Source organism: Meriones unguiculatus, chromosome 6, assembly GCF_030254825.1.
Source record: "Meriones unguiculatus strain TT.TT164.6M chromosome 6, Bangor_MerUng_6.1, whole genome shotgun sequence".
NCBI lineage: Eukaryota > Metazoa > Chordata > Mammalia > Rodentia > Muridae > Meriones > Meriones unguiculatus.
The window spans coordinates 26,229,342-26,253,547 of record NC_083354.1 but is presented as its reverse complement, the minus strand read 5'-3'; the positions used below and the strand labels follow the sequence as shown (position 1 = coordinate 26,253,547).

The following is a 24,206-nucleotide window of genomic DNA, read 5'->3' as shown; positions in this document are numbered from 1 at the left end:
GAACAGGAAAGGATGCTTCAACAGCTAGTAAAGAGTTCTTGGGACAAGAAGGAACGGGCTGTGGGGGAAACAAGCATAAACGTCAGTGGCAGCCCCAGGACTTTCAATGTCAGGACACAACATGTATCAAAGTGTGTTAGAATCAGAAATAATTGTGATAGTTTCAGATGCAGAGTCAGAAAAAGAACACAATGAAATTTGTAGATGAGCCCAAAATGTGGAACTGTAGCTAAAACAATGGGTATCCTGTGTCAAACCTGTGTTTTAGAGAAAAGGGACAGACAGCAACAGTTTAGAAGGGAGAAAGTTGAAAAGAACACAGTCTCCTTGGAGAGGACACAACAGTCACAGTTGAAATCTACAGGTAGAAAACAAGCAGCAATTCACATAATGGAAGTGGACTAGGAAGGTTTACGTTGGAATGAGTAGAAAATGGGGTCAAAGGGGCAATGATCGAACCATATATACACTGGAATCAGAATAATAAAAGGGATCCTGGCAGTGCAGAGCATACTACCAACAGTCTTAACTGTTTGCTGCCATGTAAGGCAGAAGCGGTAGGGAATCCTTCGAGGAGGTAGAACAGTAGCCTGAGAATTTTAAGATTAAAATTTAGGCCTTGCACTGCACAAGCTAAGCATGCCTTCTGTCCTGTCTACACTCTTGGCCCTGAAACTTTCTTCTGACTCCATGAAAGCCTTTTTAGAAACATTTTTAAGAGATACTATTGCTTGTTAATAAGGTTATAAAATAAGATACCAGAGTATGGAATACTGCACACAATGTATGGAATTCCTCAGGAGTCTATAAATCTAAGCAATGGGGCTTTTCTGGGATAAAATGCAAGGTCCATATCGTTTTGGCAATATGATTCTAAATATAGTTTTTTAGTCTCTTACAGAGGCCATACTAGTATTTTATCCAAGAGTCTTTGCAAAAATCACAATAAAAAGCCATCAAGTTCTCCTATAACATTTATTAAGTGACTGTCAGACCCTGCAAAGGCACTAAATGTTACATCCCAAGTTGCATGAAGCTGTAAGAGTCAGAAGTGAACACCACATCTTAATGATACCACTTCTCACGATGGGGGAGTCCTGAATCCTAGAGAGCTAGATGGACTTTATGTATCCCAAATTTCTACCCAGTATCTACAAATGACCCTTGCCTGAGTCCTTACATTCCTTTTTCACATTTCTTCTAAAAAAAACCAAAAAAAACAAACAAAAAAAAAAAACCTTCCTAAGTGCAGGTGACCAACTCTGGCAGTACTCTCTCCCCAAATCCTCCCTCCTAGCAAGCAATCCTTTTATGTAAAGAAGATAAGAAGAAGGCTAACAATGAATTCAGAGGGTACTAATTTCCAACATGTCAAAGAACCTTTGCCTCTGCTTTATCAGGGGCATTTCTGAACCCACATGGGACAGTCCTTACACTTGCTCAAGTCTGTACTGCCTTGCTTTCTATAACCCTCAAAGCTGTGAGCAGTGGACTTCTATGGAACTCAGGACTCAGAAAAATGGTTTCCATGTCCTACTCAGAGTTGTTCATTTTCCAAAGAGATCTTGGTTTACATGTTAGCAAAATTTCATCAGGAGACAGAAACCAAATAACTTCTTTTTACATTAGTTAGAATTTTCTTGAATTTTATTATCAAATATTTACTATAAAAACACTCAACAAAAGAAAGAAAACTCAGTGGTTAAAAACACAAACTCTGGAGCCAAATAATCTCAACTGCATATCTTACTACATGTGTCACTTGGGTAAGTTACTCAATATCTCTGCTTCTGTTTATCCATTTGTAAAATGGGGGCTGTAAAACTAGGGTAGCTTACTTCATACAGTTAAAGAAATTAAAAAAAAAAGCATTACAAATGAAGCCTAGAACATGGTAAGTTCTTTTGTATTTGTAAAACAAATATTAAAATAATAATAATAAACTTAAATTAAATGGGTTAGTTTCTCCATGGATCTAAGAAGTCTTTATCCAAACATACTTTTTTAAAGGTTACAGCAGATGTTTATATACAACTGTGTCCTTCTTGTTGTTACTTCTGCTATGTACTCTGCCAGACTCTCCACAATTACAATTTATAGTGATTGCCTAAAAAGTTATAAACAAACTGCCCAATAATTCAGTGATAAGTAGCAATGGACACTGATACTACATTATTAAGTACCATTTTCTGTTTCAAAACTCAGTCTCATATTTCTAGGAAAGAGCCTTTCAATCTTCTATAATTAGTGATCTCCTTTACGAATTTTTTTCCAAAGAGATTATCCTTGATCAACAGTAAATACCCTACTCAATACTACGCTAGTTTTTTCTTAAATTCAGATTTACTATTCCATATTCTCTTAAAAAGCGCCTAGACCCTCCCCTTGTAATAGCAAAATCTGTTTCTATGATTACACACAAAATGTTAACATGAAACTTTCCATCTAATATTCCAAATAGTAACTTTCCAGTAAAAACACTATTCTTGGCACAAGACTTCCCTCTGAACAATGCACAAATTTCTACATTTTGATCTACAAATTAGAGCTCTTGCTAGAATACCTTATTCATTCAATCATGTTCCTCAAACATGGATTCCTTGTATACCAAGTGAGAAGCTTAGAGCTTCTTTCTATAATTTCCTAACACTGAATGCAGGCTACCTAACAGCCCAAAGGCTTCCCCTTGTCTTTTCATTCACGTCACTTAGGTTTCTTCTAAAAACAACAACAACAACAAAAAGAGTTCTTGTTGTATAATATAGTCTTACTAAATTCTTAGTGAAAAACATCCCTTAGTTATATTTATAAGATCTCCCCCACCGCAATGTGTTGTCAAACATACAATAAAAAAAGTCTTTGACCAATTCAGTTACAGTTTCTCTTCACTATGATTTCTCTGATGTTGAAGTAAAGCCGAGTGACCACTAAAGGCTCTTCCACACTGACTGCATATAAAGCGTTTCTCCCCACTATGCATTCTCTGATGGATAATCAGGGACGAATTCTTACAAAAAGCTTTTTCACAATGTTTACATTTGTAGGGTTTCTCTCCAGTATGGTTTCTTAAGTGTACAATAAGGGAAGAACTCTCATTAAATGCCTTCCCACACTCATTACACCTGTATGGTTTCTCTCCAGTATGAGTTCTCCTGTGTGCAATAAGGTGAGAGCTACAATTAAAGGATCTTTCACATTGATTACATTTATAGGGTTTCTCTCCAGTGTGAATTCTCCGATGAGCAACAAGGTGACAGCTCTGACTGAAGGATTTTCCACATTTATTGCATTCATAAGGTTTTTCTCCAGTATGAGTCCTTTGGTGCCTAACAAGATGAGCCATCTGGCTACAGGATTTTCCACATTTATTACATTCATAGGGCTTAATCCCAGAATGAATAATTTCATGTTTAGTAAGGGCTGAGCGTTCTCTGAAAGCTTTACCACATTCTTGACAATTATAAGGTTTCTCTCCTGTGTGAGTTCTCTGGTGAGCAATGAGATGGGAACTCCAACTGAAGGACTTTCCACACTCAGTACATTTATATGGTTTTGCTCCAGAGTGAGTTCTTTCATGTTTACTAAGAGCTGAATAATCCCTAAAAGCTTTTTCACATTCATCACATTTAAAGGGTTTCTCTCCAGTATGCATTCGCATGTGGGCAATAAGATGGGAACTCCAGCTAAAAGATTTTCCACATTCAGTACATTCAAAAGGTTTCTCTCCAGTATGAGTTCTCTGATGTCCAATAAGATGGGAGTTCCAGTTGAAAGACTTCCCACATTCATTACATACATAAGGTTTTTCTCCTGTATGGATTCTTGTGTGTACAATAAGATGAGAATTCCAACTGAAGGCTTTCCCACATTTGTTACATTCATAGGGTTTTATTCCAGCGTGAGTCCGTTCATGTTTAGTAAGGGCTGAACGATTCCTAAAAACTTTTCCACATTTATCACATTCATAGGGTTTCTCTCCAGTATGAGTTTTCTTATTCTGAATAAGGTAAGAGCTCCAGATAAAAGATGCTCCACATTTGTTATATTCATAGGGTTTCTCTGTAGTATATGTGCTTGTATGTTGAGCAAGTAATGAGTCATACCCAAAGACTTTCTCCCATTCATTGTATTTATATGCTTTTTCTACAGTACTGACTTTTTGATGTTCCATAAAAGATGAGAAATAAAAGATATTCTCATATTCTTTATAGTCATACTGGTTTCCTCCAATTTGAAGTCTTGGGTGTTCATTGAGTGATGGTCCCTGGTTAAAGATTTGATGGCATTCCTTATATTCATAGAGTTTTTCTCCTGTATGTACTGCTTTATGGTCACCAAAATGTATAATATGATTGAAAGACTTCACAGCATCAGTACATTTGAACAGGTTATCTCCAGTTTTCATTTTTGCAGGATAAACAGGCTGAATAGCCTGGCAGAAGGTTTTGTCATAATCATTATTTTCACAAGTAACCTTATCTGCATACATTATAGCTGAATTACAGCTCCAACTTTCAAGATGTGAATCAGGTTTATAGAAATGTTCTAATTGAGAAACTCTCTGAGATGGAATCAAGTTTAAGCTTTGGCTGTACGCTGTGCCAACTTCACAGAATTCAGAACCACGTTGAGAAAGTACTTGTTTTTGCATGAAAACCATTTGCCTCATACCTGTACTCCGGTTCATGTGATACATTTCTAATTGGTTTTCACATCCCAAAACTCCTAGCTTGGAGAGGCAAGTATCATCCCATATGTATCTTTCTAGTGTGATTTCATTGGATTGTTCTTCCTCAAAACCACTTTGTGCTGGAATCAATGCTTTGCTTTCAACATTTCTCATCGACTCTGAAACGGAAACAGGAGGAGCTGTGAGTGCATAAAGATGTCAGGGTTTACTGGTGAAACTCATTATTCCTACCATGAAAAATGCTAGAGTATATTTCATTTTCAAGTCCAGACAAAAAAGCCTGAGAAATAGTGAAAAGTAAACAATATAGCTAACTATTAAAAAAAAAAAAAGTATATGACAGCAATAAAACCATTGAGGAGTATTTTCTCAAGAAAAGAAGGATTTACAGGAGAAAGTTAACTATGCAGGACTGAGCTACTCAAGCCATACACATTACCAACCTGGCTTGCTCATGGCTCAGCCTTAGCCAACTCCTGAGAATCAAGACTATGAAATGTTGCAACTATTGTAACAGCTTTTCACACTCATGGCCTTGAAGCAAACTAAAGCAATTTCTCGAGAAAGCTCTAATTAATGTCATTTCTAGTGAAGACGTGCTTTCTTTCTAGGAATCTAGAGTATGTGGGATCTCAGTCACAGAAGTAGTAATGCCTACATGACAATCTCCAATAAGCACAAGAGATACTAGCTTAAACCCAACCATGTTTCCCAGTAGACAACTTCACAGGTCATCACAATTTCTTGCTAGAAATATACAATTCTGTTGTGAAAATACCAGTAATAACTTATAGTTGGTATCCTCTGGACTCTACTGATATTGCTGTATATACTTTTACTGCAATAAACCATAACCATGATGGTGGTGAATTTCAAGTTCTGTAAGTCATGAGGCAGCGCTGGAAACCACTGACAAAAGGACACAATGAATACTATTAGGAAGAAAGGAAAAGAGGAATGGAGGGAGGGATGAATGAAGGGATGGAGGTAATGAAGGGCTTAATACATAAGCATGTAGGCCTTTGGAAAGTAATGTTTAGTGATTAAAGTTATAATTTACTTATGTGTTATAATGTCTTCCTGCTTGCCAATCTAGAAATGGTGGGGGTGAGGGATGGAGTGAGAAAGATATCACCAAAAGATTTCAAGCCAGGATGTTATTTATAATAAACTACTACTATAATATTTGTTGTTCCAGAGTCCAGTCACGATTTAAACACATAAGACTTATCAGCTCAAAAGGAAATTTCATGATATAAAGATTCCCCTGAAGAAGCAATTCCTGTGACCACTAAAGCAACAGTTTTAGAGCAATGATATAAGAGATGGACTAGAAAAAAAGTACAGTATGGTGAAACAGCCATGTGACTTAAAGTTTGAACATCTATATTTAAATAATAGCACAAAACCACTTATAATTTTGGGCACTTGTGACAGTGCACACACACATACACAATCAAAAATAAAAAATTTTTAAAAGAAGACCTTTAGGCTGACATGAAAAAAAAAAACAAAAACAAACAAACAAAAAAACCCTAAGAAGTAACTCAAACAAATTACATAGTAACAAGACAGCAAAATCACATTTTTTTTCTTTTTTTCTGTTTTTTTTTTTTTAGGACAGTGTTTCTCTATATAGCTTTGGTTGTCCTGCAACTTGCTTTGTAGATAAGGTTAGCCTCGAACTCAGTGATTCAGCTGCCTCTTCTTCCCAAGTGCTCAGAATTAAAAGCATGTACCACCACACTCAGCAAATTACATTGTTATCTTTATAACATCTCTTTATCTGATTTTAGAGATAAAAATCACTAACACAATAGCTCAGTGATACCTGCCACCAAATCTGACAACCTGAAACATTAATATTATGAAAAGAAAAAACTGATTCCTGCAAATTATCTTCTGACCTTCCCCTATTCCCAACCTACCACCTCCATACAAATATAATTCAAAAATTTAAGAATTCTAATAGCTGAAAATTTAAAAAGATAAAACATAATTATAAATGTGTGCTAATAACATAAAATGCATTTAGTGTGTAAAAGAGGACAAGCTATACAAAAGCAAAGTTTATTATTATATTATTTTATTTATCATTTATTTTATCATTATTAGATTATATTTGTTATTTTATTATATTTATTGTTATATTATTATATTACTTATTAAGATTAAATTAGTATTAATCCAATAAGATAATTATAGAGATGTTAATTATAATCCTCACCACAACCACTAAGACAATAACAACAACAAGAAAAAGATTCACAGTAAAGAGAATCTATTACGTGTATATTGGGAAGTAATAGTAATGTGACAATGTGGGTTAGAGTGAGTGTATAGGAAATTTCAACTTATACATTTTATGTAGCTTTTGTCTTTTTTAGATTGGTGAAAAAATAGCCTATATTCAAACACTATTTTTGTTTGTTGCTTTTGTAAATAAGTGTTTGAAGCCATAGACTACAATTTAGAAATTTAAAAATAAATTTTTAAGTAGGTAAATAACTGAGAATATATGTTAGAGAAGACACAGCAAATATGAACAACCACAGTACAGACAGAAAGTGGAGGGAGGGGCTCAGCTTACAACTGCAACCTTATGAGAGGCTCTGCTCTGAATCATGCAGTAGACAGAAAGGAAAACATGAAGAAGATGAAATCTCCCTAGAGGGAATTCGGAATGTATTAAAATAATAATAATAATAATAATAATAATAATAATAATAATAATAATAATAATAATTCCTCTACCCTTAGCCCATTTCTCAAAAAGGAGAGCTTTTAGGAAAAGTTCATGCCTGTGGCTTCACCTCACCTGGACAAGTGCTTTGAGGATATGTTTGCTCCACTGACCATGGCTCTTCTCCTTGTTCCAACAGGGAGATGACTTCAGGCTTAGCAATCTGATTCCCTACACATGGAGGAAAGACATGTGACTTTGGAGACAACGCTTTGGAATTGCCAGAAGGAAAAAAAAATCTTCCCTTGCCTCTTTCTCATGTCACTCCTCACTGAGGGAGAATATATATACATATAGATAGATATAGATATAGATATCCTTCTCCTTCTACACTTCCTAAGTATTAGGAATTTCATCCCTGAATCTCAACGTTCATGATTATCTCAGCCCTTCAAACTATAAATACTTCCTTCACAGACTAACTGAGGACACTGTCAGTTTCCACCTTACCCACACACAGTAGGTGTCCATAGGTCTCCAGCATCACATCACGGTACAGAGTCCTCTGAACAAGGTCCAGCTGCCCCCATTCTTCTTGGGTGAAGGCCACAGCCACATCTTTGAAAGTCACTGGTTCCTGAAAGAGCATATATGATCCTTTTCAGCCTATGGCAAACCTTTCCAAATTTTCTAGGGATGGAATGAGGTTGACAGCCTTCAAAGAGAGAAGACAGGATATAAATGATGGGTTAGACAGTACCAGGATTTTTCAGGTGTTGTGACTTACTTTAATCCTAGCACTTTCAGGAGGCAGAGGTAAATGGATCTCTGTGTGTTTGAGGCCAGCATGGTCTATGTAGTGAGTTCTAGAACAGCCTGGCTATGTAGAGAGAGAGATCCTGTTTCAAAAAATATTTTTAATAAAAGATTCTAGCTGATACATATCAAGTTTAACTGAGAACCAACCACAGCAAAAATGTGCTCATCAAGAGTCCTGAAAGCTCCAACCTAGAAGGGAATATGCACACACAGCATTAATTAAATTATCAAGAGCCAAAAACAGAAACATGGAGTCAGTAAAAGACACAGAGAGGATCTTTAATATGTTCCCTAGTTTATTTCTTATTAGAAACCAATTCTGATAACAATGGCCAGTACAAAAAGGAATCCCACCTTGACAATGTCCTGTCCTCTCAATACATGAATATACCTGGGACCAGAGTAGAAAGAGGCTACCTGTGGGCCAGAGACCTTGTGTTAGAAAAATCTTTGCTCTAGTATGTGGGCCTGGGATCTTGAAGGTGATCTGGGATCTGCCATCCTCACCACAGGATAAAGTTTCCAGTCACTGGTCATTTCCATCAAAGGGCTGGAACCAAGGATAAGCAGGACAGCTCAGAGCAACCTGGGCTGAGGGAATTGGTTACAGCAGTAGTTAAAAACAGTTCAGTTAAAAAATAAAAAATCCAAGCTGGCTGGAAGGATAGCATCCAGCCGTAATCCCAGTTACTCATCTGGAACTGAAACAAGAAGAGATGAGTTGAGCTCCCAGGTTCAGTATCAGCCTCAGCAACATAGTGCCAAAAATCAATACAGAAACCAGGACAGGCAGGATATAGGTCTATAATTCAGGAACCCAGAACACCAACGCAGAAGGATCAGAGGTTGAAGCCTGCCTGTGCTACCCAGAAAGAAACTGTTTCTAAGCAAACAAAAAATATAAAATCCAAAGGGGGAAAGGGAAAATAGAACCTAGAAAACTAGAGAAGATGAAGACAATGCTAACCTAAGTCTGATTTTTACAATGATTTTATCTTTAGTACTCCTTTTAAGAAAGCAATGTAAAACCGCTGTCTGGGCATCCTGAGTGGAACAGGAGGTGTTACACTTGCAGGGCAGAGTGTATGGGTGGTAGGCCACAAACCCTATAGTCTCTATTTACTTCTTGGCCCCCAAAACCTTTCTATATACAAGGTCCAAATCACTGACTGGAGAATGACTCCCTGGTTCGCTCATCACTGACAAAGAATCAACCCTAAGAAAAAGCTGTTGGACTGGTATGTGTACAATGCAGCAGATGCACATCAGGGTCTTCTGACCCTCTGCCCTCCCTTTAAAGCTTCTGGCTTCTTCTTACCTGGATACTGCTTTTCCCATGGTCCTCCTTTATGTCTGTTTATCATATCTGATAAACAACTTGTCATCTCTGATCTGAGCTACCTACTCTTCAATATACTAACTTTTTTACTTTGCCCAACAGAACTGCATTTATTCTGCCTTCATAAAATGATTGACTTAAAACAAAATCTTGATTCTGTTTCAAACACTGCCTTATAACCCCAAACTCAACTCCTGCACACACTCTTGACACATTCACTTTTACTGTAGCCCATCGCTGTTGCTGCTCTATACTGAAGTATCTAGGGACAATGAACATGCAGTGGAGAATGTTATTTTCAGCAAGCTCTTGCCAAAATCCTTGCTGCTTTGAGACTGTTAAGCAAGGATGTGGATTTCTGCCTCCACCTTTCCAATACAAAGCACCTAGAAGTGCTAAACATACTATACCCCCTTCTCAAAATCCTCTCCAACCTTGGCAACAAGGTCAATTCCGTATTTTTGTTGTTACAGATCTTCCCAGACCCATTTCCTTCAAACTTCCTGTTGTTTCTACAAACTGACAGAGAAGTGTAAAAATCTAAGCACAATGAATTTTTGCAGCAAGCTGAGAAGCCATGCTTACTACCCTGGGGCTTCTAGTCCCTGTCTGTCTCATATTACCTAATTCTTACTGGGTGGAGGAGAAGCATTGCCCAAATAGCTTAAACAAACTTAACAGAGTCAATACACACAACCTAGCAACTATCAACCCTGTAGACCACCACAAATTCACCTCCTCCCCTTTTAAATATGATCAAAAGTGAATATAATATCTAATAAACACAAGACAAATGATATTATTAGAGGATTTTATAAACCCTGACAGTAACAGTGGCCCCTGGCAACAACCACCAATAACCACTAAGCCATAGCTGTCAGAAGACTTAGGTGTATAACAAGGGCATCAGTATAACAATACCTCACACCTGATAATCCACCCTGTCACCTGAAAAATCCAACAACCAAATGCCATATGCTCACTAACAAGATAAAGGCTGGAGTGAAAACTCAACTGGTAAAGAGTTTGTCCGATAAGCATGATAAGAGACAATCAATTCCCAGCGCCTTCATAAAAAGCTGCAGATGATAGCAGACACAGTCACCCTAGCACTGTGGAGGCAGAGACAGGAAGATCCCTGGAGCTAACTGGCCAGCGAGCCTATTCTATCAGCAAGCCCCAGACAGTGAGAGACCCTGTCTCAAAAATAAGATATGTTTTACTCTTACCAAAGCTCCAATGCCTCAGATGGCTATTCTAACTGTTTGTTGGGATATACAGTTTGGGACTGGGCAAATGTTTGCTTAAATTCTCTACGATGTTTTTATGAGTTCATTACAATGAAGTAATTTTTATTTAAAAAATCAGCAACAAAACAAACACAATGGGATTGGTGAAATGACTCAGTAAAGACTTTTACTACTAAGCCTATGAGCTGAGTTCCTGTCACCTATGTAGTAGAGGAAAAGAACTAACTCCCAAAAGCTCTCTCTACACACACACACACACACACACACACACGGAGGGACTAAGCGCCACTCAAGAACTGCTCTTGCTGAAAATGCCAAATGAATTTACTTAGGCCTCTCGTACAACTACCCATCTACAGAGGACTGAGGAAATAACATTTCGATGATATCAGGAACACTAAATCAAGAGGTGATCTATTTTCTTCGGATAAAAAATACAGGCAATGTAAGGTCCTGGTTTTACCAACTATAAGACTGTGACATAGTAGGACAAGTAAAAAATGGAATGTGAGCTGGCCATTAGCTAACTTTTGCTGGACTGAGAAAGGTACTGTTGGTTATGTCCTAAAACAGATACTCAGAAATACTTATAGGTTCTGAGATTTGTTTTTAAAATGTTCCACCTGAACAAAAAGCTACGTCAGAACAAGTCAAAGGCAGAAACTAAAAACTGTTGTTGCTGAAAGTGGTGAACATGAGGATATATGGAAGGTAGAACAAGAACAGAAGGATGTCTAGTCCTAACCTTCAAAATCTGTTACCTTAATGATAGGACTTACATATGTAGCTAAGGTAAAGATGCTGAGACAATAGTAGTCTGAATTGTCTGAGTGAATCCAGTGTAATCAGAAGGTCATCTATGTGAAGAAGGAAGCAGTATAAAGGTCAGAGATGTAATGATGGAAGCATTAGTGAGAATAATTTGTTTTACAGAGAAGAGTAAGGATGCTGCTTAGTGGTAGAGTTCTTGCCTACTGTGCTCTAGACTAAATTCCCAGTATGGCCTTCACTGTTCAAGAAAGGAAAGAAAAACGCCACACAATGGGGGTTGGGAGAAAGACTCTCCTGGGGCCTTCATAAGGAACACAGATCCTGGATACTTGGTGGTGGCAAGTATACTTGGGTTTGCTGGGTTTGTTTTTATTCTTGTTTTACACAGGATCTTAAGTTGCTCAGACTGGCCTCAAACTCAGTCCTTGAACTCAGTACATACCTGATTGTTGGAAGGACCCTGCTGTTTGAGGTTGCAGTCCTCCCATTCTGAGCTTAGCATTAGATAGAGGGCTTTCGCTCCCCAGCAGGACCTCCTACTCTCTGTCTAACCTCATGTGGAGAGTGTCTTTAGGCATAGATGCCCCTAGCCATATCTGGTACATGGCCTTTAACACAGTTCTCTGCAAGATCTCCTCTCCCTTTGCCTATAGGATAACTAGGTACTGTGTTCCCGTTCATATGATAGAAGCATGCTGCTTAATGCAAACCAAGCATTCTTGAAGCGCCTAGTTTTAAACAATTATGTACACCTATCCTGGGAGCCTCTCACCCATTCCTCAAGGACTATATAGTCTTTGTTCTCCCTAAATAAAGTTGAACTATCTCGCTGAAGTGGTTCCTGGAGGTCATTTGTTCGCCACCTTCCGAGCCCTGTATCTTGCCTTCTGCTCCTCCTAACTTCGTGGGCTGGTGGCCAACAGCCCACTAAAAAAGAAGAGAACCACACCTGATGACAGCCTTTAACTTTTTTGTTTTGTTTTGTTTTTCAAGACAGGGTTTCTCTGTGTAAGAGCCTGGCTGTTCTGGAACTAGCTCTGTGGATCAGACTGGTCTTGAAGTCACAGAGATCTGCCTGTCTCTGCCTCCCAAGTGCTGGGATTAAAGGTATATGCCACTACCCCAGCTAGTCTTGAACTCTTGATTTTCCCACCTCCACTTCCCAAGAGCCAAGGTTAGAGACTTATGGTAGTACTCCCAAATATGCAGACCCATTTCAGACTTCTGAGTTCAAAACAAATGAATACAATTGCTCTCAGCACCTAAGTTTGTTACTCTGCTGCAACAGCAACAAAAAGGTAATCCTCAGTTTATGTTCTATTTTTCTTCTTAAAGATCTTTTTTGTTGTTGTTTGTTTGAATTAGGGGGCTTAAGAGATGGCTCGATGAATAAGAGCCCTTGCTGCTTTTCCAAAGGATTTTGGTTTAATTCTTGGCCCCCTTATGAAGGCTTACAGCTGTCTTTTACTCTAGTACTAGGGAATCAAATGCTCTCCTCTGCCCTGAGAACATCAGCCATACATGTGTTACATACACACACACATATATACTGGCAGAACACTTATATACAAAATGTTTAATTAAAGGAAATAGCCCATCCAATGAAAAGAATGGACCAGAAGCACCATGGACTCCCCACATTCCTGCCACAATGCTAACTATTCAAATAGTGGTACACAGTTCCCTTGTCCCACACTTCCAACCCCACACAGTAGGCAGGACTGCAGTAGGATAGGAACCACCTGCAGGAAGACCACAGAAGGAACTGTTCTCTCAGCTTAAATGATACAGCAAAGGGAGCAGAAAAATCAGCATGAGAACAGTGGGGGCAAAGGCTCATGCTCAGGAAAGCTTGACCCTCCACCCTGTGGGCAGTGCTACCAGCTGCAGTGCATTTAAGACACCTGAACATAATTCCTACAGGCCCTCTGGGTTCAAGAGTGTAGACAGTTCTGGCTGACCAATGAACTGAAACATCTTCAGTCTGGCAAAGAAACAGGAAGGACTGTAGGCTTTGCACTAGGGAAACAACTGAGTAGTTGAACCCATGGAACCAGTGGCATTAGCAGAATAGCAGAAAGCAGCAATCAGGAGGGAAAGCTGTGGGGCAGCGACCCAGTATGACCATCAAGAAGTCCTACAAAGTTTTCTTGGTGAGAATATATAGAAGGCAGGAACATTTACCACACAGGTAAACAGGCAACTAGGTGGTCAAGAGGACACAAATCCAGAGAGAAGACTCAGGCAACTTTCAAACAAATGTAAGGTCTCATTATGGTTCTTAGCCTGAAGAGGTTGAATACAAAACATAATAGAATGCTCCAGGATAAGCGGTTTTCTTTTCTGTTTGTTTGTTTGTTTTAAGAAAAAAAAAACTGATACATAGGCTTTGAAGAATAGACAGGACAGAAATCAGTTTAGTGAGAGGGGTGCATAGAAAGATTTCTGTGGTAGTAGAAATAGATTCCTGGGCTCGCACCTCTACCAAGAATATGACACTCAGAGAGAAAATCAAATAGTAGTTTATCCAGGAAATCCAATACCTACCAGAAGACTCCAGAAAGAATATAAAGGATAGAACTACTTCTAAAAATAATACATGGTATTTTGAGATGCCAATGCAACCAGCCATAAACAAAGACAAACATTTGGCAAAACATCAATAATCATTTTAGCTGGTGAAATACCAAAGTTAAGAAAAAGAGAATTCATATCATCATATATATGTATATGTATGATATATATTATTCATATAATCATATATATGTTCAGGACCCAGAATGCAGGTGGAAAAGGTAGTTGCTGGAAATCTGGGAGTTAAAGATAAGAAACACATAGCAAAAAAACTACCCAGCTTCACTAAATCAAATAGTTTTTGAATTTGAATCAAATACATTCATGTGAATCAAATTCATTCAAACTAAAGTAATGTAATGCACTTTTTTGACCTTGCAATTTAAAAACAAGTAATGTTCCATAGTAATGGGGACAGGGACTGTCTCTGGCAGGAACTGATTGGCCTGCTCTTTGATCACCTCCCCCTGAGGCAGGGAGCAGCCTTACCAGGCCACAGAGGAAGACAATGCAGCCACTCCTGATGAGACCTGATAGACTAGAATCAATCAGAGGGAAGGGGAGGAGGACCTCCCTTATCAGTGGACTGGGGGAGGGGCACAGGCGGAGAAGAGAGAGAGGGTAGGATTGGGAGGGGGCTACAGCTGGAATCAAAATGAATAAATTGTAATAATAAAAGATTATATTAAAAAAAGAAAATGGGTATTTTCTCCTAAAATGAAGTGAACAGTGGTTTCAGCCTTTGGACACATAAGCTTTGTGTACAAGTTTCATATATACACAAAGGAAGTAACAAGAACACTTGCACAGCTTTAGCTGAAATAGCAGTGATAACAGGGGTAGAGGATTTAGACGCCCATCCATAAAAGGAGGGGTAGGATGCAATTTGCTGAAGGGAATGAATGAAGGTAAAGCATTCTGTCACCCCAAGTAGGAGAAACCACTAGAATTACAGTGGTGCTGTCACTGGGGCGCTGTAGTAACATATGCTCAATGTCTTGCCGGATGAGACAGGTTATATGACATATACTGTCTCACAACATACTACACTATATTACAGTTTAAGAGGGAAAAAAACTATAAACATTCATTTTCCCCTCAAAGGATGTGCTTTTCTTTTCCCCAGTTTCCTAAAAGAAAAAAAAAAATCCATTTGAAAATATAGTTTCATAAAGTAGAGAGAGCAAAGGCTGCAGTGCACTGACTTAAGAAAACCGGCAGGAACCACACAGTAACCATTCAAGAAAAAGCAGAAGTTCCATCTCACCTGGACCTGAGCTGTTGGAAGCACAGCTGTCCTTCTTCCCTCCTCCTCAGGGCTTCCCTGTATGGACCATGCTGCAACCTGAGGGCACAGGGCTAAGAAAGGAAAAAGACGTCATAAAGGCACCTCTTCCCACCAGAATTCCATCATTTACCCTATGGAAATGAGAAGGGCTAATCCTTGTCCCTGCTGCTACCATCAGAGGTAAGGAAGAAAGCCACTTCTTCACCCCAAAGATAAAGGAAATGGGAATCAGAGAAATAACATGTGAATCCTCACCAACCTATGCCATGAGGCACCATCTCTGTGAAGCTTTTCACAGCCTTTCTAGGTCTCAGCCCTCAATATTTAGACATCAATTCTGCTGTTATCTGTCCTAAAGACATCATCATCACTTTACCCCTACAGACAGTTTTCTGACCCCTTTTTATTCCAACTCCCTGGTGACAGTTGGACTACAAGCTCCTCTTTTAAAGAACCACTGTTCACCGGCTCTGACCCCAACTATGGCAGATGACTAATGGAAGAGGACATTCCACGGCAGCCAACACAGTTAATGGTACATGCTCTTCACTCACCCCAGGAGGCAGAGGGGCCAGCAGCTGCCATCTCCCAAGACTGGTCCATGAGGGGACCTGCAGAGAAACAACAGATTATGACTGTGACACAAACCCAGGGATTACAGGTAACACAAGAAAAAAGGAGCATGACAGAGACCCTATACAGAGTCCAAAGGCATATAAAAAAAAAAAAATCCAACATAACCAGGATCTCTATAGGAAATGCACTTGTAGAATATGATTTAACAACAAGGCAACTAAAAACAGAACCCTCTGAAGGCTGGCATTGGGGCACTCCAGAGGCAGAGGCAGTTTCAAGGCCAGCCTAGTCTACAGAGCAAGTCCAGGACAGCCAAGGCAACACAGAAAAACCTGTCTCAAAAATCTAAACAAACAGAACCCTTTGAATAAGTGTCTGATAAGGTGCAACCTCACCTATTTTTATATAAGTAGGTTACTGCTTTGATATCCATGGTGATAACAACTTAAAGATAAAACATATCATTATTAACACTGCTTTTAAAATACAGATTAACGTTATGTATTATACAATAATAAAGTGAAAAACACAGGAGAAAAAAATGTTTTGATTGTATGTACTGTATGATTGTCTTCTAAAGAGTCGTATAAATTACTTGAGTATCTCATAGAGGCCCTTTTCAGAAGCTGACCATCAAATATACAAGATTTATGTTGTCTTTTATGAATAAAATTCCCCTTAATCACTAATTAGTTCTAATTTTATACCAAAACAGCTAGACCTCCTATTATCTCCCAAAGCCAGTAGCACCTTTTCAGCCCTAACCTACAGTAACAGTAAGTTTTCTGTAGGGAAGGTACAGAAAAATCAAGACTTGGACTCACCCCAGGAGGGCCATCCGTTGATGGCTGCCATCCCTGAGGATTAGTTGACCAGGGTCCTACCCAGGAGCACTGCAATTACCAACCTGGAGACAAAGTGGAAAAAAAAAAGACATACTTGGTTCTTTCTCACAAAAGATCCAGGGAGAACAAAAAGAACACATCCACAAAGATAACAAAAGACCACTAAGAAGCAAGATTTAAAAAAAAAAAAAAAACTCATTTACATTTCAAACACAAACAGTGGATCAGGGACATGAGCATGCAAGAGGACCTGTTACATACCCATATGTATATACAGGAGGATCCCTGGGAATTTCTGGCCAGTCCACAGAGTGGAATTAGAGGGTCCAGGTTCAGTAAGAGACCTTGTCTCAAAGGCAAGATGGAAAGCAACTGAAGAAGACACCCAACACCAACCTCACAGTCAACACAGAAATAGCACAAGAAAAATAAAAATGACAGAACTGGAGCAAAATGAGTATACAGCACTCATGTTTGCCAAGCATAACATTGGTCATGCAGTTCTTGGTGAATAATTACAAAGCGCATTTCCATATTTGAATAGACTCCCTGGTTATTCTTGGTAGAGGGGGTTGTACAGCTGCACAGTTTATACAACAAATCGACTGAATCCACATTGAACGATAAAGATGTGATCGTTATACAAATGTTAAAGCCAAACAACAACAGAAGCCACCAGCAAGATCTTCCAGAATCAAGCCCATCGGTCCCCTCCTTGCAGCCTCACTAGAGGCAAAAGTGCCGTCAGACCCCTCAAATGCACGGATTCCAGGTCTTTGTGTGAGACCGGTAACTTCTCAGAGTGATGGAGAGATGTCGGGTACTAAGCATTGGCACACTCACTGAGACTCAGACACCCCAGGATTTGAACCAAAACACAGGGCAAGCAAGTTACAAGAATCCTCTCACTCCCTCTCCCCTACCCTCCTCCCCCTTCCTCTCTCTCTCTCTCTCTCTCTCTCTCTCTCTCTCTCTCTCTCTCTCTCTCTCTCTCTCCACGCACACTCACACGCACACCACACACACCTCCCTGTCGCTTCAAGTTTAAAGAACCCTGGGCCTTCCCAAGTAAGGCCCTATGCGGAAGGGGTAAGAGCCTCCGGGTCACTCCAGGAGCTGCTTTCAGCAAGCTGCCCGCCCTACCTGGCTCGTAGCCCCCCGACCCTGCGCGGCAGGCTTAGCTGGCTCGGGGCTGCTGCACTGAGCGTCTGGCTTCGGTCCTGCACACAGACAAGATTCCACTGGTCTACTCGGCCCAGTCCGGCCGGCCTTTCCGAGAATGAAGAAACCGCGCACCCAGACCCGGGTGCAGGAGGGTCGAGGGCAACGGGGGCACCAAGTCGACAAGGAAAGAGAAGGAGCCCGACGCACCCCGGCACTGAACAAGCCCTGACTGCAGGCGCCGCTTCTCACTGACCATTCCCACGACCTGCCAGTCTCTCCGCAACAGCGACATTGGAAGCCCTTCTGTCTGGAATAAGGCCTTACCTCCGCTGTGGACAATGGCGGCCGCACCCCCCAGAGTCGATCAGGGCGCAATGCAAGGACTACTGGGAGTTGTAGTTTCAAGGAGGCGCACTTCCTGCTTCTACCGGAAGCCAAACAAGGCCGGGATAGGCGTGTGGTTCTCCCTTTTTCCACTAGGATGGATTGGTAGGGCAGGAGCCTCACTTTACATCTCAGTAAAATATCAGCTCAGGGTACCCACTTTCGAAGTCAGAGCTTGATGAGGGTAAATGATCTCTCAGAAGCACTTGCTTCAACCTTGACAAGATTGAGAATGTGGTTGTTATTATACCTACTTATTTTTAGATGAAGAACCTAATTCTGAGTGTCCCCTTACCTATAAAGCCCCACTTCTGAGAACATCAGGATTGTCCCCCAAATCTCTTTCAAGATGGGAAAGCCAAGTCTAAGATATCAAGTTATTTTGTGGTATTTCCCTGAATCAGCGTTTATTGAACAGTGGTTGAGAATAGAACAGAAAAGAGCCAAAGAAACCACTGCGAAGTCAGACCAGTTTATGATCAGTGAAGTTGCATAGTTTAGGGAGGGCAAGACCACATTCAAGAAATGCAAGTAAAAATGGTCAGGCATACACTAGCAACATGTAGTTATGGATCGCAGAGAAGCAAAGGTGGCCCCAGAAAACATATTAACCAATAAAAGCTGTGTAAGTAAGTTTTCTGAATTAAGAGAGAGTATGGAAAAACTGAAGAGCAACTTATGAGATACATGACTTAAAGCTGTAAGATTAAAGAGTGTCAAAGATTTGCAGGAAGAGGAAATGGTTTTGAGTTTCTAATCCTCCTGCCTTCAACTCCTGAGTGCAGAGGTTGCAGGTACTACCACGTTTCTGCATTGCTGGGGATCCAGCTCAAGGCTTTGTTCATGTTGGGCAGGCACTCCAACTAAACTGCAACCCTACCCTAGAAATCTGGCTTCTTTGTTGTGAGTTAGAGGGAACCACTGAAAAGTTTAGGTGAGAAAATGATGACTCTGTGTGTGTGTGTGTGTGTGTGTGTGTGTGTGTGTGTGTGTCTTTAGTCACTTAGCTAGTTAGTTAGTTAGTTAGTTACTTTCTATAGAGAATGGAGTTCAGAGGACAGGATATGGAAGTCATTTAGAATTCTGGACCTGAATGAGCAATTGAGCAAGGCAGAACTTGGAGACAATACCAAAAGAGATGCAAGGCCATTTAAAGAAGGCTTGTGGGTGGATTTCTATAGGTAATATCGGCACCCACTGGGAAAGCATAAAGGAGTCAACCTCCCAAAAATGTGTGGAGAAACTAAGAAAAAAAAGCTGAATTTAAGAGAAGCATACGAAGTGATGTAAAAGGGCCAAGGAACTGATACAAACCCTAGGTGGACAAGAAAATGAGCTTGGGCAGAAATACAAAATTGAACAAGTGCAAAGGCCCACCTCTAATAATCAGACTGAAAAACAATGCCAGGAGTACTGGCGGGTTACAAGAGATTCTACTTCTTCCCAATAGCACATCCTCCAGCCAGCAGTCAGGATGCCTTTAGACCTTAATATCATATCCCTGCACAGACTTCACTGGCTTCCTCTTGTAATTAAAATAAAATCTCATGTTCACAACTTAGAGAACAATGGCACTGGCCTCAGTTTCCCAAGCAACCATAATACCAACCAGGTTCCACCCAGGATTTATTTATTTTTAATTTTTATACTTTATTCAATTTATATCCCAATTGCACCCTCTCACTTGTCACCTCCCAGTACTACCCTCCATCTGTCTTTTCCCCATTCTCCTCCCCTAATCCACATAAAAGGGGAGACCTCCTCCTCTACCATCTGACCATAGCCTAACAAGTCCCATCAGGACTGCATTGATCTTCTTCCTCTGTGGCCTGGCAAGGCCGCCCTGCCAGGGAGAAGTGACCAAGGAGCAGGCAACCAAGTCCATGTCAGGGATAACCATTGATCCCCTTACAAGGGAGCCACATGGAGACTGAGCTGCCATGGGCTACATCTGTACAGAGGTTCTAGGTTATCTCCATACATGGTGCTTGGTTGGAGTATCAGTCTCAGAAAAGACTCCTGTCAGCCCTGAGTTTGTTTATTTCCAGCCAGCTACTACTCTTGGGTGTGTCTGCTTCTTCTTTCCTAGGGCTTCCAGGTATGCTATTAAGTCACTTGTATGAGATGTCTCCAATCTCTTTATGCAGGCATTTAGTGCTATGAACTTTCTTTTCAGCACTACTTTCATTGTGTCCCATAAGTTTGGGTATTTTGTGTCTTCATTTTCATTGAATTCTAGGAAGTCTTTAATTTCTTTCTTCATTTCTTTCCTGACCCAGTTGTCATTGAGTAAAAAGTTGTTCAGTTTACATGAGTTTGTAGACTTTTTACTATTTCTGTTGTTGTTGAGGTCCAGCTTTACTGTATGGTGGTCTGACATGATACAAGGGATAATTACAAACTTCTTGTATCTGTTGAGGCTGGCTTTGTTGCTGATTATATGGTCTATTTTGGAGATGTGCTAAGAAGAAGATATAATCTTTTGTGCTTGAGTGAAAAGTTCTGTAGATGTCTGTTAATTTCATTTCATTCATAATGTCTGTCAGGGCATTGGTTATCTGTTTATTTTCTGTTTATTTGACTGTCCTTTTGTGATAATAGGGTGTTGAAGTCTCCCAGGATTAATGTGTACGGATTAATGTGTGGCTTAAGCTTTATTAATGTTTCTTTTACAAATCTGAGAGCCATTGTATTAGGGACATAGATGTCCAGAATTGATATGTCATGGTGAAATTTTTCTTTGATGAGTATGAAGTGTCCTTTCTCATATCTTTTGATTAATTTTGGTTGAAAGTCTGTTGATAATGTGTTGTTGATTATTAAAGTTTATTGTTGATTTATCTTTTAGTTAAAGGGTGGTTATTCCTAAACCAGCTATATGCCCAAATCACCACACAGAGACTAGGATGTATTTAGTTAAGTAGTGACAACGCTGGGCAATAGTTACTCCATCCTAAACCTCCAAGCCCACATAATTTCCTACCATTCAGATTTCACCCATTATACTTGCTTTTAGTCATATCTTAGGTCCAGTTCATCTCTCCTCATGGTTCCAAGTCCTGTCCTGCCAATCTTGCCTCTCTGACCACTCCCATTCGCTTCTTTCTCCTTCCCCCTCCCTACCCCACTAGAATGTCCCACTCTATTCTCTCCGTTGCACAGCACTGACTGGTGGTTTTATTAAAAATAAAGAAAAAAATGGTGGCATGTTTACACAAACTTGAGACAGATGATGCTTACTTTAAGCATCACAATGCAATGTCCGGATTGAAACCAGATAGTGGTGTAGAGAAATTAGCATTTGAATGAACAAGGGCAAATTATATACATTCCACAAGAACATTATGCCAATAATAATGATTAATATTTAATATTGATTTATCTTTTAGTTAAACAATGGCTATTCCTAAGCCAGCTACATACCCAAATCACCACACAGAGACTAGCATTTACTTCATTAACCTTGAGCACAATACTGGGCAATAATTAATCTGTCCTAATCTCCAAGCCTGCATAGCTTCCTCCCGTTAAGATTTCCCACATTATACTTGCCTCTTAGTCATATCTTAGGTCCTCCTGATGTTCATTTCTCCTGATGTTTCCAGGTCCTCTTCGCTCATATATCTTCTCCCACTCCTTTTTTTTTCTCCTCCCCTCTAGACCAGGATGTCCCCTGACCCCATTCGCTCCATTGCTTAGCATTGGCTGGTTGTTTTTATTAGCAACACAGAGAAGAAATGGTGGCATGTTTACACAAACTTGAGACAGGTGATGCTTACTTTAAGGTGATGCAATGTCTGGATTGAAACCAGATAATGGGGTGGAGAAATCAGCATTTGAATGAACAAGGGTAAAATGTATCCATTCCTCAAGATAAACAAAAGTCTATTTTATTAAGTATTAGAATGGCTGCTTCAGCTTGCTTCTTGGATCCATTTGCTTAGAAAACCTTTCTCCAGCTCTATCATTGTGGCTGAGGTATGTTTCCTGTAATCAGCAGAATGATGGGTCTTGTTTACACATCCATTCTGTTAATCTGTGTCTTTTTATTGAAGAGTTGAGTCCACTGATGTTGAGATATATTAATGACCAGTGACTATTAGTTCATTTTATTTTGATGTTGGTTATGGTAGTGTATTTGTATGCTTGTCTACTTTTGGTTTTACTGTGTGAAGTTAGTTATATCTTGTGGGGTTTTTTTGTTGGTTTGGTTGGTTGTAGTTAACTTCCTCAGGTGGGAGATTTCCTTCTAGTGTATCTTCTGTAGGACTTGGTTTGTGCATAGATACTGTTTAAATTTGGTTCTGTCGTGGAATATCTTGTTTTTTCCATCTATGGTGATTGAAAATTTTGCTAGGTATAGTAATCTGGACTGTCATCTATGATCTCTTAGAGTTTGCATGACATCTACCCAGGCCTTTCCAGCTTTTATGGTTTCTGCTGAGAAGTCAGGTGTGATTCTGATAGGTTTGCCATTATATGTTACTTGGCCTTTATCACTTGCAGATTTTAGTGTTTTTTTTTTCCCTTTGTTCTGTACATTTGGTGTTTTGATTACATGGCAATAGGATTTTCTTTTCTGATCTAATCTATTTCGTGTTTTGTAAGCCTCTCATATGCTTGTAAGCATCTCTTTCTTAAGATGGGGAAATTTTTTCCCCAAAAATGATTTTGTTGAAAGTATTTTCTGGTCCTTGGAGCCAGGAATCTCTTCTTTCTTTCATTCCTATTATTCTTAGGTTTCTTCTCTTCGTGGTGTTTTTTATTTCTTGGATGTTTTGTGTTGGGAACTTTTTGAATTTAACATTTTCACTGATTTCTTCCATTGTCTTCTACACCTGAGAGTCTTTCCTGTACCTCCTGTATTCTGTTGGTGATGCTTACGTCTGTAGTGCCTGTTTCCTTCCCTATGTTCTCCCTTTCCAGGATTTCTTCAGTTTGTGCTTTCTTTAATGTTTCCATTTCCATCTTCCAATCTTGAACCATATTGCCTTCACTTGCTTGTTTGTATTTTCTTCCCTTTCATTAAATGATTTGTTCAATTCCTTCACCTGTTTGTTTGAGCTTTCCTATATTTCTTTCAGTGATTTAATTATTTCCTCTCTAAAGGCCTCAATCTGTTTGCCTATATCTTCCTATATTTCTTTATGAATTTTATTCATTTATCATCTTCCTAAGCATAGATTTAAAGTCATTTTATTGTATTTCAGTGTTAGGATATCCAGAGATGCTTGCCTTGGGATAACTGGGTTCTGAGGATGCCATATTTTACTAGCTTTTGTTGATTGTGTTTTTATGATGACCTTTTGCCATTTGGTTGTCTCTGGTGTTGGCTGTTAGATCCTGTTGCCTGATAGGTGCACAAAGAGCCTTGGGCAGGAAGTTGGATGTTCATTCTCAGAGTGGTGCGAATAATCTGGTGGTTGTCTCTCAGGGAAATGACTGTGGGTCTCCTCAGATATTTGAAGATGGGGACAACTCCTCAGGAATACAGGGAAACCCTGGAGTTCTGGAGTCTGACGCTGGCTTTCTTGCTTTGAGGTTAGTGAGCCCAGGCACTGTGCTCAGACACTGTTCTTGCCTTTTTGAGAGCCCATGAGCTTAGACATCCTTCTGGTCTCCTTAAGGGGACAGATTGGGCTTTGCATCAGTCTCTGGGGTTGCTTCTGTGGGTCCTGAGCATCAGGAGGTTGTGGCCAAGCACCTGAGGTGGTGAAAATGGTCCCCCAGTTTGGAGTTGTACATCCCCGGTACCAGAAGGTATCCACAGACAGGTGGTTAATGCTGAGGCCTTGCCAGGCTCACTGGGAACTTTTCTACGGA

The 24,206-nt window shown here is 39.8% G+C and overlaps 1 protein-coding gene across 5 annotated transcripts; it reads right to left on the bottom strand.

Annotated features, from left to right (window-relative positions):
• Positions 1-1,629: 1,629 nt before the first annotated feature.
• On the bottom strand, positions 1,630-18,372 carry Znf606 (zinc finger protein 606). 5 transcript variants are annotated; one of them, XM_021664717.2, is made up of 7 exons: positions 18,324-18,372; positions 16,815-16,897; positions 15,969-16,025; positions 15,394-15,485; positions 7,884-8,010; positions 7,509-7,604; positions 1,630-4,848 (listed from the first exon to the last, which is right to left on the bottom strand). In XM_021664717.2, exons 2-7 carry the CDS (start codon positions 16,843-16,845, stop codon positions 2,873-2,875), a joined length of 2,379 nt encoding a protein of 792 aa, XP_021520392.1. In that variant the 5' UTR covers positions 16,846-16,897; positions 18,324-18,372; the 3' UTR covers positions 1,630-2,872. The 5 variants fall into 5 exon arrangements, with proteins under 5 accessions (XP_021520392.1, XP_021520393.1, XP_060240962.1 ...); XM_021664718.2 differs by lacking the exon at positions 18,324-18,372 and adding an exon at positions 17,979-18,317; XM_060384979.1 differs by lacking the exon at positions 18,324-18,372 and adding an exon at positions 18,253-18,317.
• Positions 18,373-24,206: the final 5,834 nt, after the last annotated feature.